Source organism: Dryobates pubescens, chromosome Z (assembly GCF_014839835.1).
Source record: "Dryobates pubescens isolate bDryPub1 chromosome Z, bDryPub1.pri, whole genome shotgun sequence".
Classification (NCBI taxonomy): Eukaryota; Metazoa; Chordata; class Aves; order Piciformes; family Picidae; genus Dryobates; species Dryobates pubescens.
This window is the reverse complement of record NC_071657.1, coordinates 133,309,302-133,328,063: the sequence shown is the minus strand read 5'-3', so window position 1 is coordinate 133,328,063 and position 18,762 is coordinate 133,309,302. Positions and strand designations below refer to the sequence as shown.

At 46.2% G+C, this 18,762-nt stretch overlaps 1 protein-coding gene across 1 annotated transcript in view; it reads right to left on the bottom strand.

The window, feature by feature from the left end:
- The window catches only part of ANO2 (anoctamin 2), a 169,858-nt gene that overhangs the window by 102,646 nt on the left and 48,450 nt on the right, over window positions 1-18,762 (bottom strand). The window contains exons 11-12 of the mRNA XM_054177870.1: window positions 3,215-3,349; window positions 75-235 (exon numbers count right to left, since the gene is read on the bottom strand). Of these exons, the coding sequence (XP_054033845.1) occupies window positions 75-235; window positions 3,215-3,349 (296 nt within the window). The remainder of the gene's footprint in view (window positions 1-74; window positions 236-3,214; window positions 3,350-18,762) is intronic.

Here is an 18,762-nt window from a genome sequence, read left to right as displayed (position 1 = left end):
ACACATTCCAGCACATCCAGATCCTTCTTGTAACAGGGTCAAGCGACACTGGCAACACACAAAGCAGTACTCACCCCAGAGAGCCATAAAGACAGAGAAAAAGACTGTAGCAGGGTTGTCAAACAAGTGGCTGGCTCGAGCAGTAGCACAGGCGGTGCTGAGGTTCCAGTAGTCACAGAACTTGTCACACAGAGGGCACATGGTGAAGGCATTGTGTTGGTCACACATTTCCTTGCTGTGAATGATAAGGGCACAAATTCATAGAATCATAGAATCAGCAAAGTTGGAACAGACCTCAACAATCGTCAAGTCCAACCTGTCACCCAAGACCTCATGACTACTAAACCATAGCACCAAGTGCCACATCCAGTCCCCTCTTGAACATATTCCAGTGGCTAACAACTCTCTCTGTGATGAACTTTCTCCTCACCTCCAACCTTCACTTCCCCTGGCACAGCTTGAGACTGTGTCCTCTTGTTCTGGTGCAGGTTGCCTGGGAGAAGACACCAACCCCCACCTGGTTACATCTTCCCTTCAGGTAATACCTAGCTTCCCACTGAGTCTGGTGCTGTCACTCCATGTATGAAAGCTGCTCCAAATCTTCTCAGGCAGTTGTTCCTATATTGACCATCATGAAATTACTTCAAATGAAAAAAAAGCAAAATTATTCATACTAGAGGCTGAGAGCCCTGGGGCTTTTTAGTCTGGAGAAGAGAAGACTGAGAGGGGATTTAACAAATGTTTATAAGTGTCTGAGGGCTGGGGGTGAAGAGGGAGGGGACAGGCTCTGCCCAGTTGCACCCTGTGATAGGACGAGGGGCAATGGATGGCAAGTACAGCACAGGAGGTTCCACCTCAACATGAAGAGGAACTTCTACACTGTGAGGTGATGGAGCAGTAGAACAGGCTCCTGAGAGGGGTTGTGGAGTCTCCTTCTCTGGAGACTTTCCAGTCGTGTCTGGCTGCATTCCTATGTGACCTGTGCTAGATTGTATGGTCCTACTGTGGCAGGGGCAGGGTTGGACTTGATCTTTGGAGGTCCCTTCCAACCGCTAACATCCTGTGATGCTGTGATTATGTCATTGCAAGGCATGAAGCCGTTTCTAGCTCTCACACAGTTCAAAGCCATGCTATCTTCTATTCCAAAAAGCAGCAGAGGGTGCTGCAGATACATCTTAGCCATAAATCTCACTGAAGTTTATATGTTAGCACAAGCTTTCCCAAAGGCAGACACAGTCCATCAAGATTCATTCAGACTGAGCTAAGAAAACAAACCCTGACTCAGTAAAAACATCCTGCTGCAGTCAGCCGGTTTCAAAGTTGCCAACTGATTTGAAAGAGTGCATGAGCTGCCACAGTGAGTGTGATCAGCAGGACTGGTTAAACCAGTGTCCTGTCTCCACCAGAAGTCAGACACAGGTAATACAGAGCAGGTGTCCTCTAGTTTTGTTTGTTTGTTTTGACACTGGGAAGCTGACTTTAACACTGAGGCTTGGACAGGCTGAGAGCTGGGCAGAGAAGAACCTAATGAGGTTCAAGCGCATAGTCCTGCATCTGGGAAGGAAGCATAAACTGCAGCAGTACAGGTTGGGAGGGGATCTGCTGGAGAGCAGCCCTGTGGAGAAGGACCTGGGTGTGTTGGTGAACAAGAAGTTCTGCATGGGACAGCAATGTGCCCTTGTGGCCAAGAAGGCCAATGGGATCCTGGAGTGAATTAAGAGGAGTGTGTCCAGCAGATCCAGGGAGGTTCTCCTCCCCCTCTACTCCGCACTGGTGAGGCCCCACCTGGAATATTGCATCCAGTTCCGGGCTCCCCCAATCAAGAGGGACAAGGATCTACTTAAGTATGCTGGAGGGACTGGAACACTGCTGTATCAGGAAAGGCTGAGAGACCTGGGGGCTTTCTATTCAGGAGAAGACTGAGAGAGGATCTAATCAATGTCTATAAGTATATGACAGCTGAGTGTCAGGAAGGAAGGGACAGCCTCTGCTCACTTGTGCCCTGGGGACAAGGGGCAATGGATGGAAACTACAGCACAGGAAGTTCCACCTCAACATGAAGAAGAAATTCTTTACAGTGAGAGTGGCAAAGCTCTGAAACAGGCTGCCCAGAGAGGTTGTGGAGTCTCCTTCTCTGGAGACTTTCAAGACCCATCTAAATGCACTCCTGTTTGACCTGTACTAGATTCTATGCTTTTGCTCTGGCAGGGGGGTTGGACTTGAAGATCTCCAGATCTTCCAACCCCTAACATCCTGTGAACCTGTGAACATCACTGTGTCAGTTTGGTAGTTATTCTTTAGTATAAAACCCTCAGCACACATTACATAAATCCCAACATTTTTCTACAGCCTTCATACAGGACAATACTATGGATACCAAAGGTGTTGATCTGCTGACTATTCTTCATCTTACTTGTGCAAACAGTCTGATTTCAGTAAGAACAAAGCAATCCAAGAGTCCTTGACAGTGCCACTGCATTAACTTCAGTGAGTTCTGCACAATGTCTGTGTCTTTTGTGCATTCATGAAAAGCAAGTGGATCTCATGCAAAAGAACACTCAACAATGCAGCAGACTGAATAGAGAATCATAGAATTGTTATGGTTGGAAGGGACCTCAAGGATCAGCCAGTTCCATCCCCCTGCCATGGGCAGGGACACCTCACACTAGATCAGGTTGCTCAGAGCCACATCCAGCCTGGCCTTCAAAACCTCCAGGCATGAGGCTGCCACCACCTCCCTGGGCAACCTGTGCCAGTGTCTCACCACCTTCATGGGGAAGAACTTCTTCCTTATATCCAATCTGAATCTGCCCAATTCTATTTTTGTTCCATTCCCCCTAGTCCTATCACTCCCTGACACCCTAAAAAGTCCCTCCACAGCTTTCTTGCAGCCCCCTTCAGATACTGGAAGGCCACAATTAGGTCTCCTCAGAGCCTTCTTCTCCAGACTGAATAGCACAAACTCTCCCAGTCTGTCTTGATAGAAGTTCTCCAGCTCTCTGATCATCCTTGTTTCAGGAGCTGCAGTGCTGACTAGTCAGATAAATGTGTGTCATTCCAAAGTTTTATCTGCTCAATGCACATTCACAAGGTTGTTAACAACACATCACTGTTCCTCAGATGCCTTAAAAGAGTTATTCTCACTAAGGGGTTGCACACCAAAAGCGATGCTAGCGTTTCCAAGCAGCAAATCCTCGCTCACAGAGAAGCTTACCTGGGAATGTCGCTCTCAATGGTTATGCATCCATAGAGAAACACAATAATCCCAACTACTGAAGATGGAATGAGGAATTCTGTGTATAAACCCAGCCATGCAAAATAAAGTCCTATCTTTTCTCCAAAATACTTTCTGAAAAAGAAGAGAGGAGAGGGGGAAGGGGGGGGGGGGGGGGGGGGGGGGGTGGGGGGGGGAAGAAAAAACCCCAACATTTGTCAAAGGTGTGATTTTCAACTGTGTTTTGCATCTTCTTAATTAACAATCTCTGAAAGTTAAAAGATTAGATTGTCAAAGGCATAGATATGAAAAAACCAACCTTGGGTATCTTGAAGTCAGTATCAATAGATGAAGGGCAGCTTGGAGCTCTCCATTCTGAGGAGCTAAAGTCAGTCCTGTATCATTGTCATATGTACTAGGGGGTCTTGGTCTCTTCTCCCAGGCAACCAGCACCAGAACAAGAGGACACAGTCTCAAGATGTGCCAGAGGAAGTTCAGGCTGGATGTTAGGAAGAAGTTCTTCCCAGAAAGAGAGATTGGCCATTGGAATGGGCTGCCCAGGGAGGTGGTGGAGTCACCATCACTGAAGGTGTTCAAAAAGGGATTGGACATGGCACTTGGTGCCATGGTTTAGTTGATTAGATGGTGTTTGGTGATAGGTTGGACTTGATGATCTCAAAGGTCTTTTCCAACCTGGTTAATTCTATTCTATTCTATTCTATTCTATTCTATTCTATTCTATTCTATTCTATTCTATTCTATTCTATTCTATTCTATTCTATTCTATTCTATTCTATTCTATTCTATTCTACTCTGTTCTGTTCTATTCTATTCTATTCTATTCTATTCTATTCTATTCTATACTTAATGCTTGCTCAGGGAAGACTGTGTTTTTTTCATGTCTTAAAGTCAGTGTAATATCCTCAATTTCTATCAAGAGCAGCAGAACCTAAACCAAATATTTAGCAGAAGATACTGGGAAGGATTTTGTTCCTCAGAAAAGTAACTGTAGCTTTGTTTATTTGTCTCTGTAAGTCCTCCTGGATTCAGCTGGTGACAGTCATGGAAGTGACATAGAATCATAGAATCAATAAGGTTGGAAAAGACCTCAAAGATCATCGAGTCCAATCTGCCACCCAACACCTCATGATTACTAAACCATGGCACCAAGTGCCACGTCCAATCCCCTCTTGATCACCTCCAGGGGTGGTGACTCCACCACCTCCCTGGGCAGCATATTCCAATGGCCAACAACTCTCTCTCTATGGGAACACACTGACAATATTCTCTGGTGTCTTTGAGGAGCAGTAATCTTGAATTGTTTGTCAGAGCAGGAAGGTTTACTTGCACAATTAGCACTGGCTTTTCAGAAAGGATAAATATCTTTGATAAATTAAGTGTCTCTGCACAGCTGGGTTGAAAAAACAATTTCTCCTCTGAGAAACAATTCACTGTAGATGTTGATAAATACATGCTAGTCAGCCCAACATCTTCATGAATCACAGTGCAAGAAGTAAACTAAACATGGATGAAACTCACTGGTCATTCCAAAGTGCTGTTAGAAGTGCTTACAAATATTGCAAAACACCAAGAACCTCAGAGACCTCAAGGACTCACCATCACTACAATTAAACTGCGTTTAGAGAAGCAGCAACACAGGCAGAAACCTTTCACAAGGCAGAGGGCATAAGATGGAGGAATGATGGACAGAAAGCAGCTCTACAGAGAGCACTCAGGGTATGATATTTTGTTGTGACATATGCTAGACGGTGTCCAGAGAAGGGCCACGAGCATGATCAGAGGGCTGGAACTCCTCTCCTGTGAGGACAGGCTGAGAGAACTGGGGTTGTTCAGTTTGGAGAAGAGAAGGCTTTCAGAAGACCTCACTGGGGCCTTCCAGTATCTGAAAGGGGTCTACAGGAAAGCTGGTGAGGGACTTTTTAGGGTGTCAGTCAGTAATAGGATTAGGGGGAATGGATCCAAGCTAGAGGAGGGGAGATTTAGATTAGATGTCAGGAAGAAGTTCTTCCCCATGAGGGTGGTGAGACACTGGCACAGGTTGCCCAGGGAGGTGGTGGAAGCCTCATCCCTGGAAGTTTTTAAGGCCAAGCTGGATGTGGCTCTGGGCAACCTGATCCACCAGCACCCTCAAGTCCTTTCCTTCAGGGCTGCTCTCAAGCCAGCCACTGCCCAGCCTATATCGGTGCCTGGGATTGCCCTGACCCAGGTGCAGGACCCTTCCCTTGGTTTTGTTGAACTTCATGAGGTCCATGGACTTCAGGCTCTCCTCTCCAGCCTGTCAAGTTCCCTCTAGAAGAATTCCTTCCCTCCAGCATGTCAGCCACACCACACAGCTTGGTGTCATCAGTGAACTTGCTGAGGGTGCCTCAATACCACTGTCCATGTTGCCGACCAAGATGACAACGCTTCAAAGGCGTCGAAGACAACCTGAAAAATGGTCTGCAATCTGAGCTGATCTAAACCATCTACTGCTTGGCCAAAGGGCCACAAATTAGCACAGAAACTGTTCAAATCTTAGAAGCATTAAAAAAAAAAAAAGCAGCTGACCAGGGTCAATCAAGTTGAAGGTTTCCTCTTGAATTTTTAAGCCTTCCAGTGAAAAATGCGATCTGCAACCTATAAAACAAAGGGCTGCTCTTTGCATCTGTGCCAAAAGAAAGTGGGAAGAGCTCCACAATGTCCTGGCAGTGTGAAAATAAAGCAGTTGCCAAGAAGAAAACTGCACAATGTCCTGTGGCTTAACTGCTTTGAAAAAAAGAAAAAAAATAATTAAGGCTGCTGTGCCCAAGTTCAGCCCATCAATGTGCCAGAAAGTGAAATAATCTGAGGAGAAGGAATGACAGTGCTTGGAAGCATGATGACAAAACTAAATCTGAGTTTATCAAGCTAGAAAAAAAAACACAACACAGGACACAGACATGCTCCTTCCTTTTCTTGGTATTTCCCCAGAACGCCACTCCTGTTGCTCTCAATATGAAGAAAGGCTGAGAGACCTGGGGGCTTTCTATTCTGGAGAAGAGAAGACTGAGAGGGGATCTAATCAATGTCTATAAGTATCTGAGGGCTGGAGGTCAGGAAGGAAGGGACAGCCTCTGCTCTCCTGTGCCCTGCCATAGGACAAGGGGCAATGGATGGAAACTACAGCCCAGGAAGTTCCACCTCAACATGAGGAAGAACTTCTTGACTGTCAGGGTAATAAGGCACTGAAACAGATTGCCCAGAGAGGTTGTGGAGTCTCCTTCTCTGGAGACTTTCAAGACCCATCTAAATGCATTCTTGTGTGACCTGTGCCAGATTCTATGGTCCTGCTCTGGTAGGGGATTGGACTCAAAGATCTATTCTATTCTATTCTATTCTATTCTATTCTATTCTATTCTATTCTATTCTATTCTATTCTATTCTATTCTATTCTATTCTATTCTATTCTACTCCATTCTATTCTATTCTATTCTATTCTATTCTATTCTATTCTATTCTATTCTATTCTATTCTATTCTAGTCCAGTCCAGTCCAGTCCAGTCCAGTCCAGTCCACTCTATTCTATTCTATTCTATTCTATTCCATTCCATTCCATTCCATTCCATTCCATGCCATTCCATGCCATTCCAAGAGACTTGATGGGGTGTTTAGTGCCATAGTTTAGTTGATTAGATAGTGTTGGATGATAGGTTGGACACAATGATATTGAAGGTCTCTTCCAACCTGGTCTATTCTATTTTATTCTATTCTATTCTATTCTATTCTATTCTACTCTACTCTGCTCTGCCCTGCTCTGCTCTGCTCTGCTCTACTCTACTCTACTCTACTCTACTCTACTCTGCTCTATTCTATATTTCCAGAGGTCACTTCCAACTTCTACCATCCTGTGATCCTGTGAATAGGAGTCCAGCCTCTGCAAACACCTGTGACCACTTGTGACAACAGCTACTACAGCCACAGCAAGTCACCAATTTTTGGCTGAGACCTTTAGAATATCATCAAGTGGATTTCTAGCACCCCTCTAAAATAATCTGTTGAGAAAGGACTGGCATACTGTAGAAGATTTGGAAACATCTTAGCCCAAGTCAGTAGTTTCATGTTTGGAAATTGCCGTGGTGGTGGAGTCACCATCCATGGAGGTGCTCAAGAGGGGACTGGATGTGGCACTTGGTGCCATGGTTGAGTAGTCTTGAGGTGTTGGGTGACAGGTTGGACTTGATGATCTTTGAGGTCATTTCCAACCTTATTGATTCTATGATTCTATGAAAGCAGGATAATATTTTTGTCTCAAATGTGGACATAATAGCCCCTCCATATTTTTAAACTAAATGGTTAATAAGAAATGAAAGGGAATGATTGTAGTGAATGAAGAGGGGATGGGGAAAAGGGTTCTTTAAGGATAGAGTAAGATGGCCATAGAGGAAAAGAATTGTGACAAGGTTTTGTGTATTTACACTAAGAACTTGGCACCTTCACTCATTTACATTAGGATCAAGCCAGTATTACTTTATTATAATCAAGGAGTTGCTGATGATTTATGCTGGCACGAGGAGAGTTGAGAGGAGAGTTTTGCTCTAGCTCAGTAGCTGACAAGCATCCAGTTAGTTACACATATCCAGACTAAGCTAAGGACTGATCTTTCCCTGAGCAGAATCATAGAATCACAGAATTGTTAGGGTTGGAAGGGACCTCAAGGATCAGCTAGTTCAAACCCTCCTGCCATGGGCAGGGACACCTCACACTAGATCAGGTTGCCCAGAGCCACATCCAGCCTGGCCTTCAAAACCTCCAGGGATGAGGCTTCTACCACCTCCCTGGGCAACCTGTGCCAGTGTCTCACCACCCTCATGGGGAAGAATTTCTTCTTAACCTCCAATCTGAATCTCTGTTTTTGCTCCATTTCCCCCAGTCCTATTACTACCTGAGACCCTAAAAAGTCTCTCCCCAGCTTTCTTGTAGGCTCCCTTAAGATACTGGAAGGCCACAAGAAGGTCTCCTCAGAGCCTTCTCTTCTCCAGACTGAACAGTCCCAACAGTCTGTCCTCATAGAAGAGGAGCTCCAGCCCTCTGATCATCCTCATTGCTCTTCTCTGGACAAGTTCCAGCACCTCCAGATCCTTCCTGTAGTAGGGGCTCCAGAACTACACACAATACTCCAGGTGGGATCTCTCCAGAGCAGAGTAGAGGGGGAGAATCACCTCCCTCAACCTGCTGGCTATGCTTCTCTTGATGCAGCCCAGGATGGGATTGGCTTTCTGGGCTGCAAGTGCACTCTGTCATTCAGTGAGCTCTATTTCCACATTAGCTGTCTTCTAATGTGGAGAAATGTCCCTTCATATACCACATATAGAATGAGGAGAGGAGTTCTCAGCCAAAACAAGAGGGAAATGGCTTTGATAATGACTGTGTGCCACTCCCATCAGAAGCAGTGGCCAAGAATTTAGTTCTGTGTGTTGAAATTGTGTGTCTTTCACTTTGGAGAGACTTCTTGAATGCTGATAAAATGGCCACCTACCAAGCACTGAGTTCTCTTGAGTAAGAATCATGTGTTTAAGGGAAGATCTGGCCAAACCAATCATAACTCCATCAAAAGCTGAATAAAAGTTGCACTTCCAGCAAACAAACAGAAACAGTCAAAATTTACAGCACCCAGCATCTGTAGAAGGCTCTCATGGCCTGGTTAGAGTAGGAAGTAATGAGATGGACACAGCACAAATGTTTACTTAGATCTTTCTGCTTGGCCTATGCAACACTTGAAGCAGACATCTGCAATGCACTTCTGTCTGTCTGGCTGCCAAACCAACAGCGAAAAGGACAACTGATAATTAAACTCCATGCTTGCACATTGGTCACGGTGTTTCCAAGCCAAGATGTGCAATCTATTAATAGGCTAAGATTTGGGGAAGAGGGGAGAAAGAGAGAAGAGGGGAGGAAGGAGGGTGGAGGGGGGAAATCTCTTCTTCTTTTCCAGTCTGTGAAAACCAGTGTGGGATACCTGGAATGTGACTGAAGCATGTGGTGTGTGACACACACTGGAAAGAACTCTGGAGTTGCCCAGGAACAAAGTTATAAAACTGAGGAATAGACACAGTGGACACTGAGTCACCTAGCAGGGAAATTCCTTCAAAACTCTTCAGTTGTTGGTTTTGTTGGGGTTTTCTTTTTCATTTCCATACCCTATTCTAGGCCAGCTGTTATTTCATGTTTGCCAGAATTCATTGCACCACCCCTGTGGTGGTGGAAGAGTTTCTATTCAACTATATAGGTTGGACTTGATGATCTTGAAGGTCTTTTCCAACCTGGTTAATTATACTCTATTCTATTCTATTCTATTCCATTCTATTCTATTCTATTCCATTCTTTTCCATTCTATTCTATTCTACTCCATTCCATTCCATTCCATTCCATTCCATTCCATTCCATTCCATTCCATTCCATTCCAGTCTAGCCTAGTCTAGTCTAGTCTAGTCTAGCCTAGCCTATTCAAACTGCACCAGGGGATCTTTAGGCTGGATGTTAGGAAGAAGTTCTTCATAGAAAGAGAGATTGGCCATTGGAATGTGCTGCCCAGGGAGGTGGCGGAGTTGCCATCACTGGAGTTGTTTAGGGAGAGACTGGATGGGGTGCTTGGTGCCATGGTTTAGTTGATTAGATGGTGTTGGGTGATGGGTTGGACTTGATGATCTCTGAGATCTTTTCCAACCTGGTTGATTCGATTCTATTCTATTCTACTCCACTCTACTCTACTCTACTCTACTCTACTCTACTCTACTCTACTCTACTCTACTCTATTCTATTTTTATGCTACTTATTGAGCAGGCTTTCCCTTGTATGAATGGTCAACCAAGTAAAGTGTATTACTTATGCTTTCAAACTAAACTTATTCACACCACTTGTGGGCAAAATCCTGGTCTTTGTGCTGCTGGGAGAAAGGACAGGCAGTCCACTCAAAGTACAGTTCCATGACAGAACATCTCTGCTACCAGAGCCAGTTAATAAGTTTTCTTGCCCTCCCCAGCTTCTAGTGCAGGTACACATTGCCTTTCTGACCCACAGCAAGCCAGTTTAAAATCACAGAATTGTCAGGGTTGGAAGGGACCTCAAAGGTCATCTAATTCCAACCCCCCTGCCTGCCATAGGCAAGTACACTTTCCACTAGATCAGGTGGCCCAGCGGTACACCCGACCTGGCCTTAAAAGCATATGGGGATGAGGCTTCCACCACCTCCCTAGGCAGCCTGTTCCAGTGTCTCACCACCTTCATGGTGAACAACTTCTTCCTAATGTCTAATCTAAATCTCCCCTCCTCTAGCTTGGATCCATCCCCCCTAGTCCTATCCCTAGAAGAGAACTCTCTTGTAGGCCCCCTTCAGATACTGGAAGGCCACCATACGGTCTCCTCGGAGCCTTCTTTCCTCCACACTGAAAACTATGTAAGACTATGATGGAGACTCCAACTAATATTTCAGAAAGGAGTTAAAAATCTGTGTTCTGAAATTCCTATGTCCTAGACATTAGTTCTAGTTTAGACTAGAAAAGGGTAGATTCAGAAGGGACTTCAGGGAGAAGATCCTTACTGTAAGTTGAAGTCTCCATCTCAATACTACAGACATTTCAGCAAGACTGCTGAAGTAGAATCATAGAATCATAGAATCAATAAGGTTGGAAAAGACCTCAAAGATCATCAAGACCAATCTGTCACCCAACACCTCATGACTACTAAACCATGGCTCCAAGTGCTACATCCAATCCCCTCTTGAACGCCTCCAGGGATGGTGACTCCACCACCTCCCTGGGCAGCACATTCCAATGGCCAATCTCTCTTTCTGGGAAGAACTTTCTCCTCACCTCGAGCCTAAACTTCCCCTGGTGCAGCCTGAGACTGTGGCCCCTTGTTCTGGTGCTGGTTGCCTGGGAGAAGAGACCAACCCCCACCTGGCTACAACCTCCCTTCAAGTAATTGTAAACAACAAGAAGGTCTCCCCTGAGCCTCCTCTTCTCCAGGCTAAACAACCCCAGCTCCCTCAGCCTCTCCTCATAGGGCTTGTGCTCCGAACCCCTCACCAACTTTGTTGCCCTTCTCTGGACACATTCAAGTGTCTCAATGTCTTTTTTAAACTGGGGGGCCCAGAACTGGATACAATACTTAAGGTGTGGCCTAACCAGTGCTGAGTCCAGGGCAGAATGACCTCCCTGCTCCTGCTGGCCACACTATTCCTGATGAAGCCAGGATGCCATTGGCCTTCTTGGCCACCTGGGCACACTGCTGGCTCATGTTCAGCCAGCTGTCAACCAGTACCCCCAGGTCCCTTTCTGCCTGGCTGCTCTCCAGCCACTCTGACCCCAGCCTGTAGCACCGCCTGGGGTTGTTGTGACCAAAGTGCAGCCCCCAGCACTTGGACTTGTTGAATGCCATCCTGTTGGACTGTGCCCACCTGCCCAGCCTGCCAAGGTCCCTCTGGAGAGCCCTTCTACCCTCTAACAGGTCAAATCCTGCTCCCAGCTTGTTGTCATCTGCAAATTTACTAATGACTGACTCAATCCCCTCATCCAAATCATCAATAAAGATATTGAACAGGATGGGGCCCAGTAGAGAGAACCCCCCCCAGCCACAACAACAGAATCAGGAAGTGGACATGAACATCTCTGTATACCCCACCATTTGGCTCCAGACTTTTCTGGAGCTCTCTTTTTTTTTATCCCTGCTTGAAAATTTTCTCAGGGCAGGATTCAGGAATTTATTGCAACCATCTGGGACACCTGGGTGGAATTAGTGCTCAGCAGCAGCAGCAGCGGCGGGGCTGAGGCTGCTGTGCATCCAGAGATCCTAGAGATTTCTACCACGTTCCTGCCTGACAGCATGCACAGTCTCCAGAAGAAAACACAGCAGTGCTAAATCCAGATATGTGGAAAGTGCACCGAATGGAGCGACGTGGGAGCCAAGAAAGGCTCCTGGCAGAAGACAGCCCCTCTTGGAGCGACTTGCCAAGAGGCTGAAAATCTTTTGTTATTAAAATTTTAAGAGGAGAAAATAAACCAGCTACAGGACCTCAGCTAAACTACGATGCAAGGCAGGAAAGAGAAAAAATTCCAATAGGAGGATCGACCACTTGTGCACCCAGAGAACAAGGAAAGGAGCTTCTCTCAGAGGAAACAGCAGATCACAGTACCACAGTATCACCAAGGCTGGAAGAGACCTCGAGGATCATCGAGTCCAACCTGTCACCACAGACCTCATGACTAAACCATGGCACCAAGTGCCACGTACAATCTCCTCTTGAACACCTCCAGGGATGGTGACTCCACCACCTCCCTGGGCAGCACATTCCAATGACGAATGACTCTCTCAGTGAAGAACTTTCTCCTCATCTCGAGTCTAAACCTCCCCTGGTGCAGCTTGAGACTGTGTCCTCTTGTTCTGGTGCTGCTTGCCTGGGAGAAGAGACCACCCCCTTCTTGGCTACAACCACCTTTCAGGTAGTTGTAGAGGGCAATGAGGTCTCCCCTGAGCCTCCTCTCCTCCAGGCTAAACAACCCCAGCTCCCTCAGCCTCTCCTCATAGGGCTGTGCTCAAGGCCTCTCCCCAGCCTCGTTGCCCTTCTCTGGACATGTTCAAGTGTCTCGATGTCCTTCTTAAACTGAGGGGCCCAGAACTGGACACAGGACTCAAGGTGTGATTACTTTCCCTGAACTGGAGATAAGGAACAAGACTGTCCAACAGACTGATTATAAAGGTGTTTGTGAGAACAGTTATTAAGAGCATGCAAGAACCCTAAATCAGACCCTAAATGCTGAGTTGGTTCTAATGCCTGGGGGTATTGGTTGAAAGTTGACTGAACATGAGTGAGCAGTGTCCAGAGAAGGGCAACAAGGCTGGAGAAGGGCCTGGACACATGGTCTGTGAGGAGCATCTGAGGACCTGAGTTTGGTTAGCCTGGAGAAGAGGAGGCTGAGGACAGACCTCATTGTTCTCTACAACCACCCAAAGGGAGGTTGGAGCAAGAAGGGGACAGCCAAGAAAGCCAATGGCAAACTGGCTTGGAGTAGAAACACTGTGGCCAGCAGGGACAGGGAGGTGATCATCCCCCTGTGCTCAGCACTGGTGAGGCCACACCTCGAGTGTTGTGTTCAGTTCTGGGCCACTCACTACAGGAAGGCCACTGAGGAGCCAGAGCATGTCCAGAGAAGGGCAACAAGGCTGGAGATGAGCCTGGAGCACATGACCTGTGAGGAGCATCTGAGGGAGCTGGGGCTGTTTAAGCTGGAGAAGAGGAGATTGAGGGGAGACCTTATTGCTCTCTACAACCACCCAAAGGGAGGATGGAGTTAGAAGCAGACTCCCTCTTCTCCTTGGTGGCAAGTGACAGAGCCAGAGGAAATGGTTTCAAGCTGTGCCAGGTGGAGTTCAAGCTGAATGTTAGGAAATATTTCTTCTCTGAGAGGGTTCTCAAGCACTGGAATGGGCTGCCCAGGGCAGTGCTGGAGTCACCATCCAGGAAGCATTTAAGTATCCTGGAGACCTTGAGCTTAGCGACATGATTTAGTGTTGACCCTTCAGGGCTGGCTTGAGGGTTGGAATGGATGATCTTGAAAGTCTCTTCTAGCCAAATACATTCTGTTATTCTGGGATATTCTGTGATTCTGTTTGTGTCCACATCTGCAAACGTCCCTCTTTCAGTTTGGAACATTTTGTACCAGATCAGTAAGCCCTGGAAACAACTTGAAAGCCGCAGCCTAGATTCTGATTTCTGTAAGAGGCTTCTTCATACCCTGTGTATTTTCTCTAGCCATTAATACAGCCATCAACATTCACCAAAAAACAACAGAGAAACTATGACTCAGACCCTTTTTGCCCAAAAGTGTAATGAATGGGATGGAATGGAATGGAATGGAATGGAATGGAATGGAATGGAATGGAATGGAATGGAATGGAATGGAATGGAATGGAATGGAATGGAATAGAATAGAATAGAATAGAATAAAATAGAATAGAATAAAATAGAATAGAATAGAATTAACCAGGTTGGAAAAGATCTTGGAGATCATCAAGTCCAATCTATCACCCAACACCATCTAATCAACTAAACCATGGCACCAAGCATCCCATCCAGGCTCTTTTTACACACTTTCAGTGATTGTGACTCCACCACCTCCCTGGGCAGCACATTCCAATGGCCAATCTCTCTTTCTGGGAAGAATTTCCTAACATCCAGCCTAAACCTCCCCTGGCACAGCTTGAGACTGTGTCCTCTTGTTCTGGTGCTGCTTGCCTGGTAAAAGAGACCAACGCCCACCTGGCTACAACCTCCTTTCAGGTAGTTGTAGAGAGCAAGAAGGTCTGCCCTGAGTCTCCTCTTCTCCAGGCTAAACAACCCCAGCTCCCTCAGCCTCTCCTCACAGGGCTGTGCTCCAAACCCCTCCCCAGCCTTTTTGCCCTTCTCTGGACACATTCCAGCAACTCAACATCCTTCCTAAACTGTGGGGCCCAGAACTGGACACAGTACTCATGGTGTGGCCTAACCAGTGTCATGAGAGCAGAGAGGGAAGAAAGGGGAAGAGAATGACTTTGCAGATGGATTTATAGGGTGCAGGATATTATGGGTGTGAAATACCCAATTTCCTGTGCCCACCTACTGGGCTGGACCCTTGGGACACCAGAGGTGTAACCTATGTGACAGCAGCAGGAGGCTCCCAGCCCAAACTGCCACGATTATCTTCAATTTAAAGGAGCAAGAAGTCAAGCCTTACACCCACAAAGAAATAAATCAAGGACAAGCCACTCACTGAGCTTCATAGATTCACAAACTTCATTACTTCCATTCCAAGCAACTGTCAGAACACAACTGCAAGGGCATAATTTGTGGCAGAGGATTTGGAATATAAACTGAGCACAAAGCCTTTGTTTACTTACTGTAATGCACAGAACAATAGCAGCATAATAAGTACACGTGTAATGTGACTGAGACAGCAATTAAAGCTGACTACCCACCAGCTGGATGTGCAAGCAACATGATGCTGGTTTGCCACAGAATCAGAAAGTCACAGAATTGATTTGGCTGGAGAAGCCTTCTAAGGTCATGAGGATGATCAGAGGGCTGGAGCTCCTCTCCTATGAGGACAGACTGAGGGAGTTGGGACTGTTCAGTCTTGAGGAGAGAAGGCTCTGAGGAGACCTTCTTGTGGTCATCCAGTATCTGAAAGGGGCTACAAGAAAGCTGGGGAGGGACTTTTTGGGGTGTCAGGTAGTGAATGTTGTTAGGAACAAGTTCTTTAGCACGAGGGTGGTAGAACACTGCAACAGGTTGCCCAGGGAGGTAGTTGTGGCCCCATCCCTGGACATATTCAAGGTCAGGATGGATGAGGCTTTGAGCAACCTGATCTAGTGTGAGATGTCCCTGCAGGACTGCAGGAGGGTTTTCCTCACATGTGAAAGTCTCCTGTCCCTTAATAATGCTTGTGGCCCTTCATATGTCATATATCTAATATGTCCATGTCTCTACTACACGGAAGAGCCCAGCACTAGACACAGTACTCCTACTGTGACCTCACTAGTGCTGAGCACAGGGAAAGGATCTCCTCCCTTGGAAGCAGCCAAGGATGCCATTCACCTTCTTCCAACCCAAACTATTCATAGAATCATAGAATCAACAAGGTTGGAAAAGACCTCAGAAATCATTAAGTCCAACCTATCACCCAACACCTCATGACTAACTAAACCATGGCTTCAAGTGCCACATCCAATCCCTTTCTGAACACCTCCAGGGATGGTGACTCCACCACCTCCCTGGGCAGCACATTCCAATGGCCAGCAACTCTTTCTGTGAAGAACCTTCTCCTCACCTCCAGCCTAAACTTCCCCTGGCACAGCTTGAGACTATGTCCTCTTGTTCTGTCACTGGTTGCCTGGGACGAGAGACCAGCCCCCACCTGGCTACAACCTCCCTTCAGGTAGTTGTAGAGAGCAATGAGGTCTCCCCTGAGCCTCCTCTCCTCCAGGCTAAACAACCCCAGCTCCCTCAGCCTCTCCTCACAGGGCTGTGCTCCAGACTTCTCACCAGCCACACTGCCCTTCTCTGGACACGTTCAAGCGCCTCAATATCCTTCTTAAATTGAGGGGCCCAGAATTGGACACAGTACTCAAGGTGATTTCTATGCTCTGATTCTAAGTCAGTAGTGGTTATCTATGAGGAAGGGAGGACAGTGTCACTTCATAAACACCTCAGCACACCAAGAGATGCTGTATGTAAGAAAGAAATCACTCATTCAGCTATGAATGCAGCACTTTCTCTCATAAGAGACTCTCTAAGCTCCTACACATAAGGAGAAATGTATTTAATATGATAGTATGAATTAACCCTACAGTTGGTTTGGCAGAAGCTTTTTCTTCCTCTGTCATTTCACACCTGTTGTGACTTGCTCTTTTGGGTTTTCTTTACTTGCAAATGAAATGTCTGCCCAAGTTTTTCCCTGGAGCAGATGTGAGGTCACTCATATTTTATCCCTTTGTCATGTTTTCAGTTTGCACAAGATGATTTGCAGGATTCCAACAATCAGAACAGTTTGAAGCATAAATGCTGGCTTCTTTTAATAGATTACTTTCATTTATGCTTATTAATATGTCAGGGATGCTCCTTTTGCTTTTCAAATGAATAGCTAAGCCCTTACTACAGAGACTGTGTGCATTCCATGTGATTAGTAAGTACTTGTGAAGTGTTGTGCTTGGAAGTGTTGCTGCTGTCTGATAGACACCATCTAGTGGCTAAAAAGGATGGATAGTGTGCAGGAAGGCAGAAATAGAGTGCTTGGGGGTTTTAGTCATAGTGTTACTGCATACTTTGAGATAGAAATCTTGCCTCTTGCCATTTTGAGGCAGTAAGATTTCACAGAATCAGAGAATGTTAGGGGCTGGAAGGGACCTCAAAAGATCATTCAGTGCAACTCCTCTGACAGAGCAGCATCACCTAGAGCAGGTCACACAGGAACATGTCCAGGTAGGTTTTGAACATCTCCAGAGAGGGAGACTCCACAACCCCCCTGGGCAGCCTGTTCCAGTGTTCCCGCACCCTCACAGGGGAAAAAATATTTCCCCTGTTTCCATGGAACTTCCTATGCCTCAGCTTCCACCCATTGCCCCTTATCCTGTCATTGGGCATCACCCAGCAGAGCCTGGCTCCCTCTTCTTGGCACTCACCCTGTACATCTTTATAAACACGAATGAGGTCACCCCTTACTTTCCTCCTCTCTAAGCTAAAGAGCCCCAGCTCCCTCAGTCTCCCCTCATAAGGAAGATGTTCCTCTCCTTTCAGCATCTTTGTGGCTCTGTGCTGAACTCTTTCAAGCAGTTCCCTGAGGTCCTTCTTGACCTGAGGGTATTAGAACTGGCACAACATTCACTAGGGCAGAAGAGAAGAGACAGAGAACCTCCCTAACCACAACCACAGAATGTTATGGGCTGTAAGGGACCTAGAAGTGTATCTGAAGGAGCTGGGGATGCTTAGCCTGGAGAGGAGGAGGCTCAGAGGAGAACTTATTGCTGTCTACAGCTACCTGAAGGGAGGTTGTAGCCAGGTGGGGGTTGGTCTCTTCTCCCAGGCAACCAGCACCAGAACAAGAGGACACAGTCTCAAGCTGCACCAGGGGAGGTTTAGGCTGGATGTTAGGAAGAAATTCTTCCCAGAAAGAGAAATTGGCCATTGGAATGTGCTGCCCAGGGAGGTGGTGGGGTCACCATCAATGGAGGTGTTTAGGAAGAGACTGGATGGGGCACTTAGTGCCACGGTTTAGTTGATTAGATGGTGTTGGATGATAGGTTGGACTAGAAGATCTCAAAGTTCTTTTCCAACCTTATTCTATTCTATTCTATTCTATTCTATTCTATTCTATTCTATTCTATTCTATTCTATTCTATTCTATTCTATTCTATTCTATTCCATTCCATTCCATTCCATTCCATTCCATTCCATTCCATTCCATTCCATTCCATTCCATTCCCAGGGGTGAATAGGTTTCCCAGGGAGGATTTGGAGTCTCCCTCATTAAAAATATAGTTTAAAAATCCAGTCAGAGTCCTAGAATCACAGAATCAGTAAGGTTGGAAAGGTCCTCAGAGATCAGCAAGTTCAACCTGTCACCCAAGACCTCATGACTACTAAACCATGGCACCAAGTGCTACGTCCAATTGGATGTGAGGGAAGAGACCAACCCCCTAAACCATGGCCTCAAGCATCATATCCAATTGGATGTGGGCCAAGAGACCAACCACTCCCTGCCTACAACCTCCTTTCAGGCAGTTGTAGAGAGCAAGAAGGTCTGCCCTCCTGGAAGAATGTCATACTTCAGCTTTGTTTGTTTAAAAAAATCAAACAAAGAAAACCCCAACAAACAAAAAAAGTACTGAATTTGTTCCCAAAAAAGAGGACTTTCCATTTACACTGATCAGTTTTTATTGGAGAGTGTGGTCACAAAATGTGGTGAATACTGTGAAGCTCGTGTTCGTATCATAGAACGATAGAATGATGGGATGCTAGAATGAAAGAATGCTAGAATGAT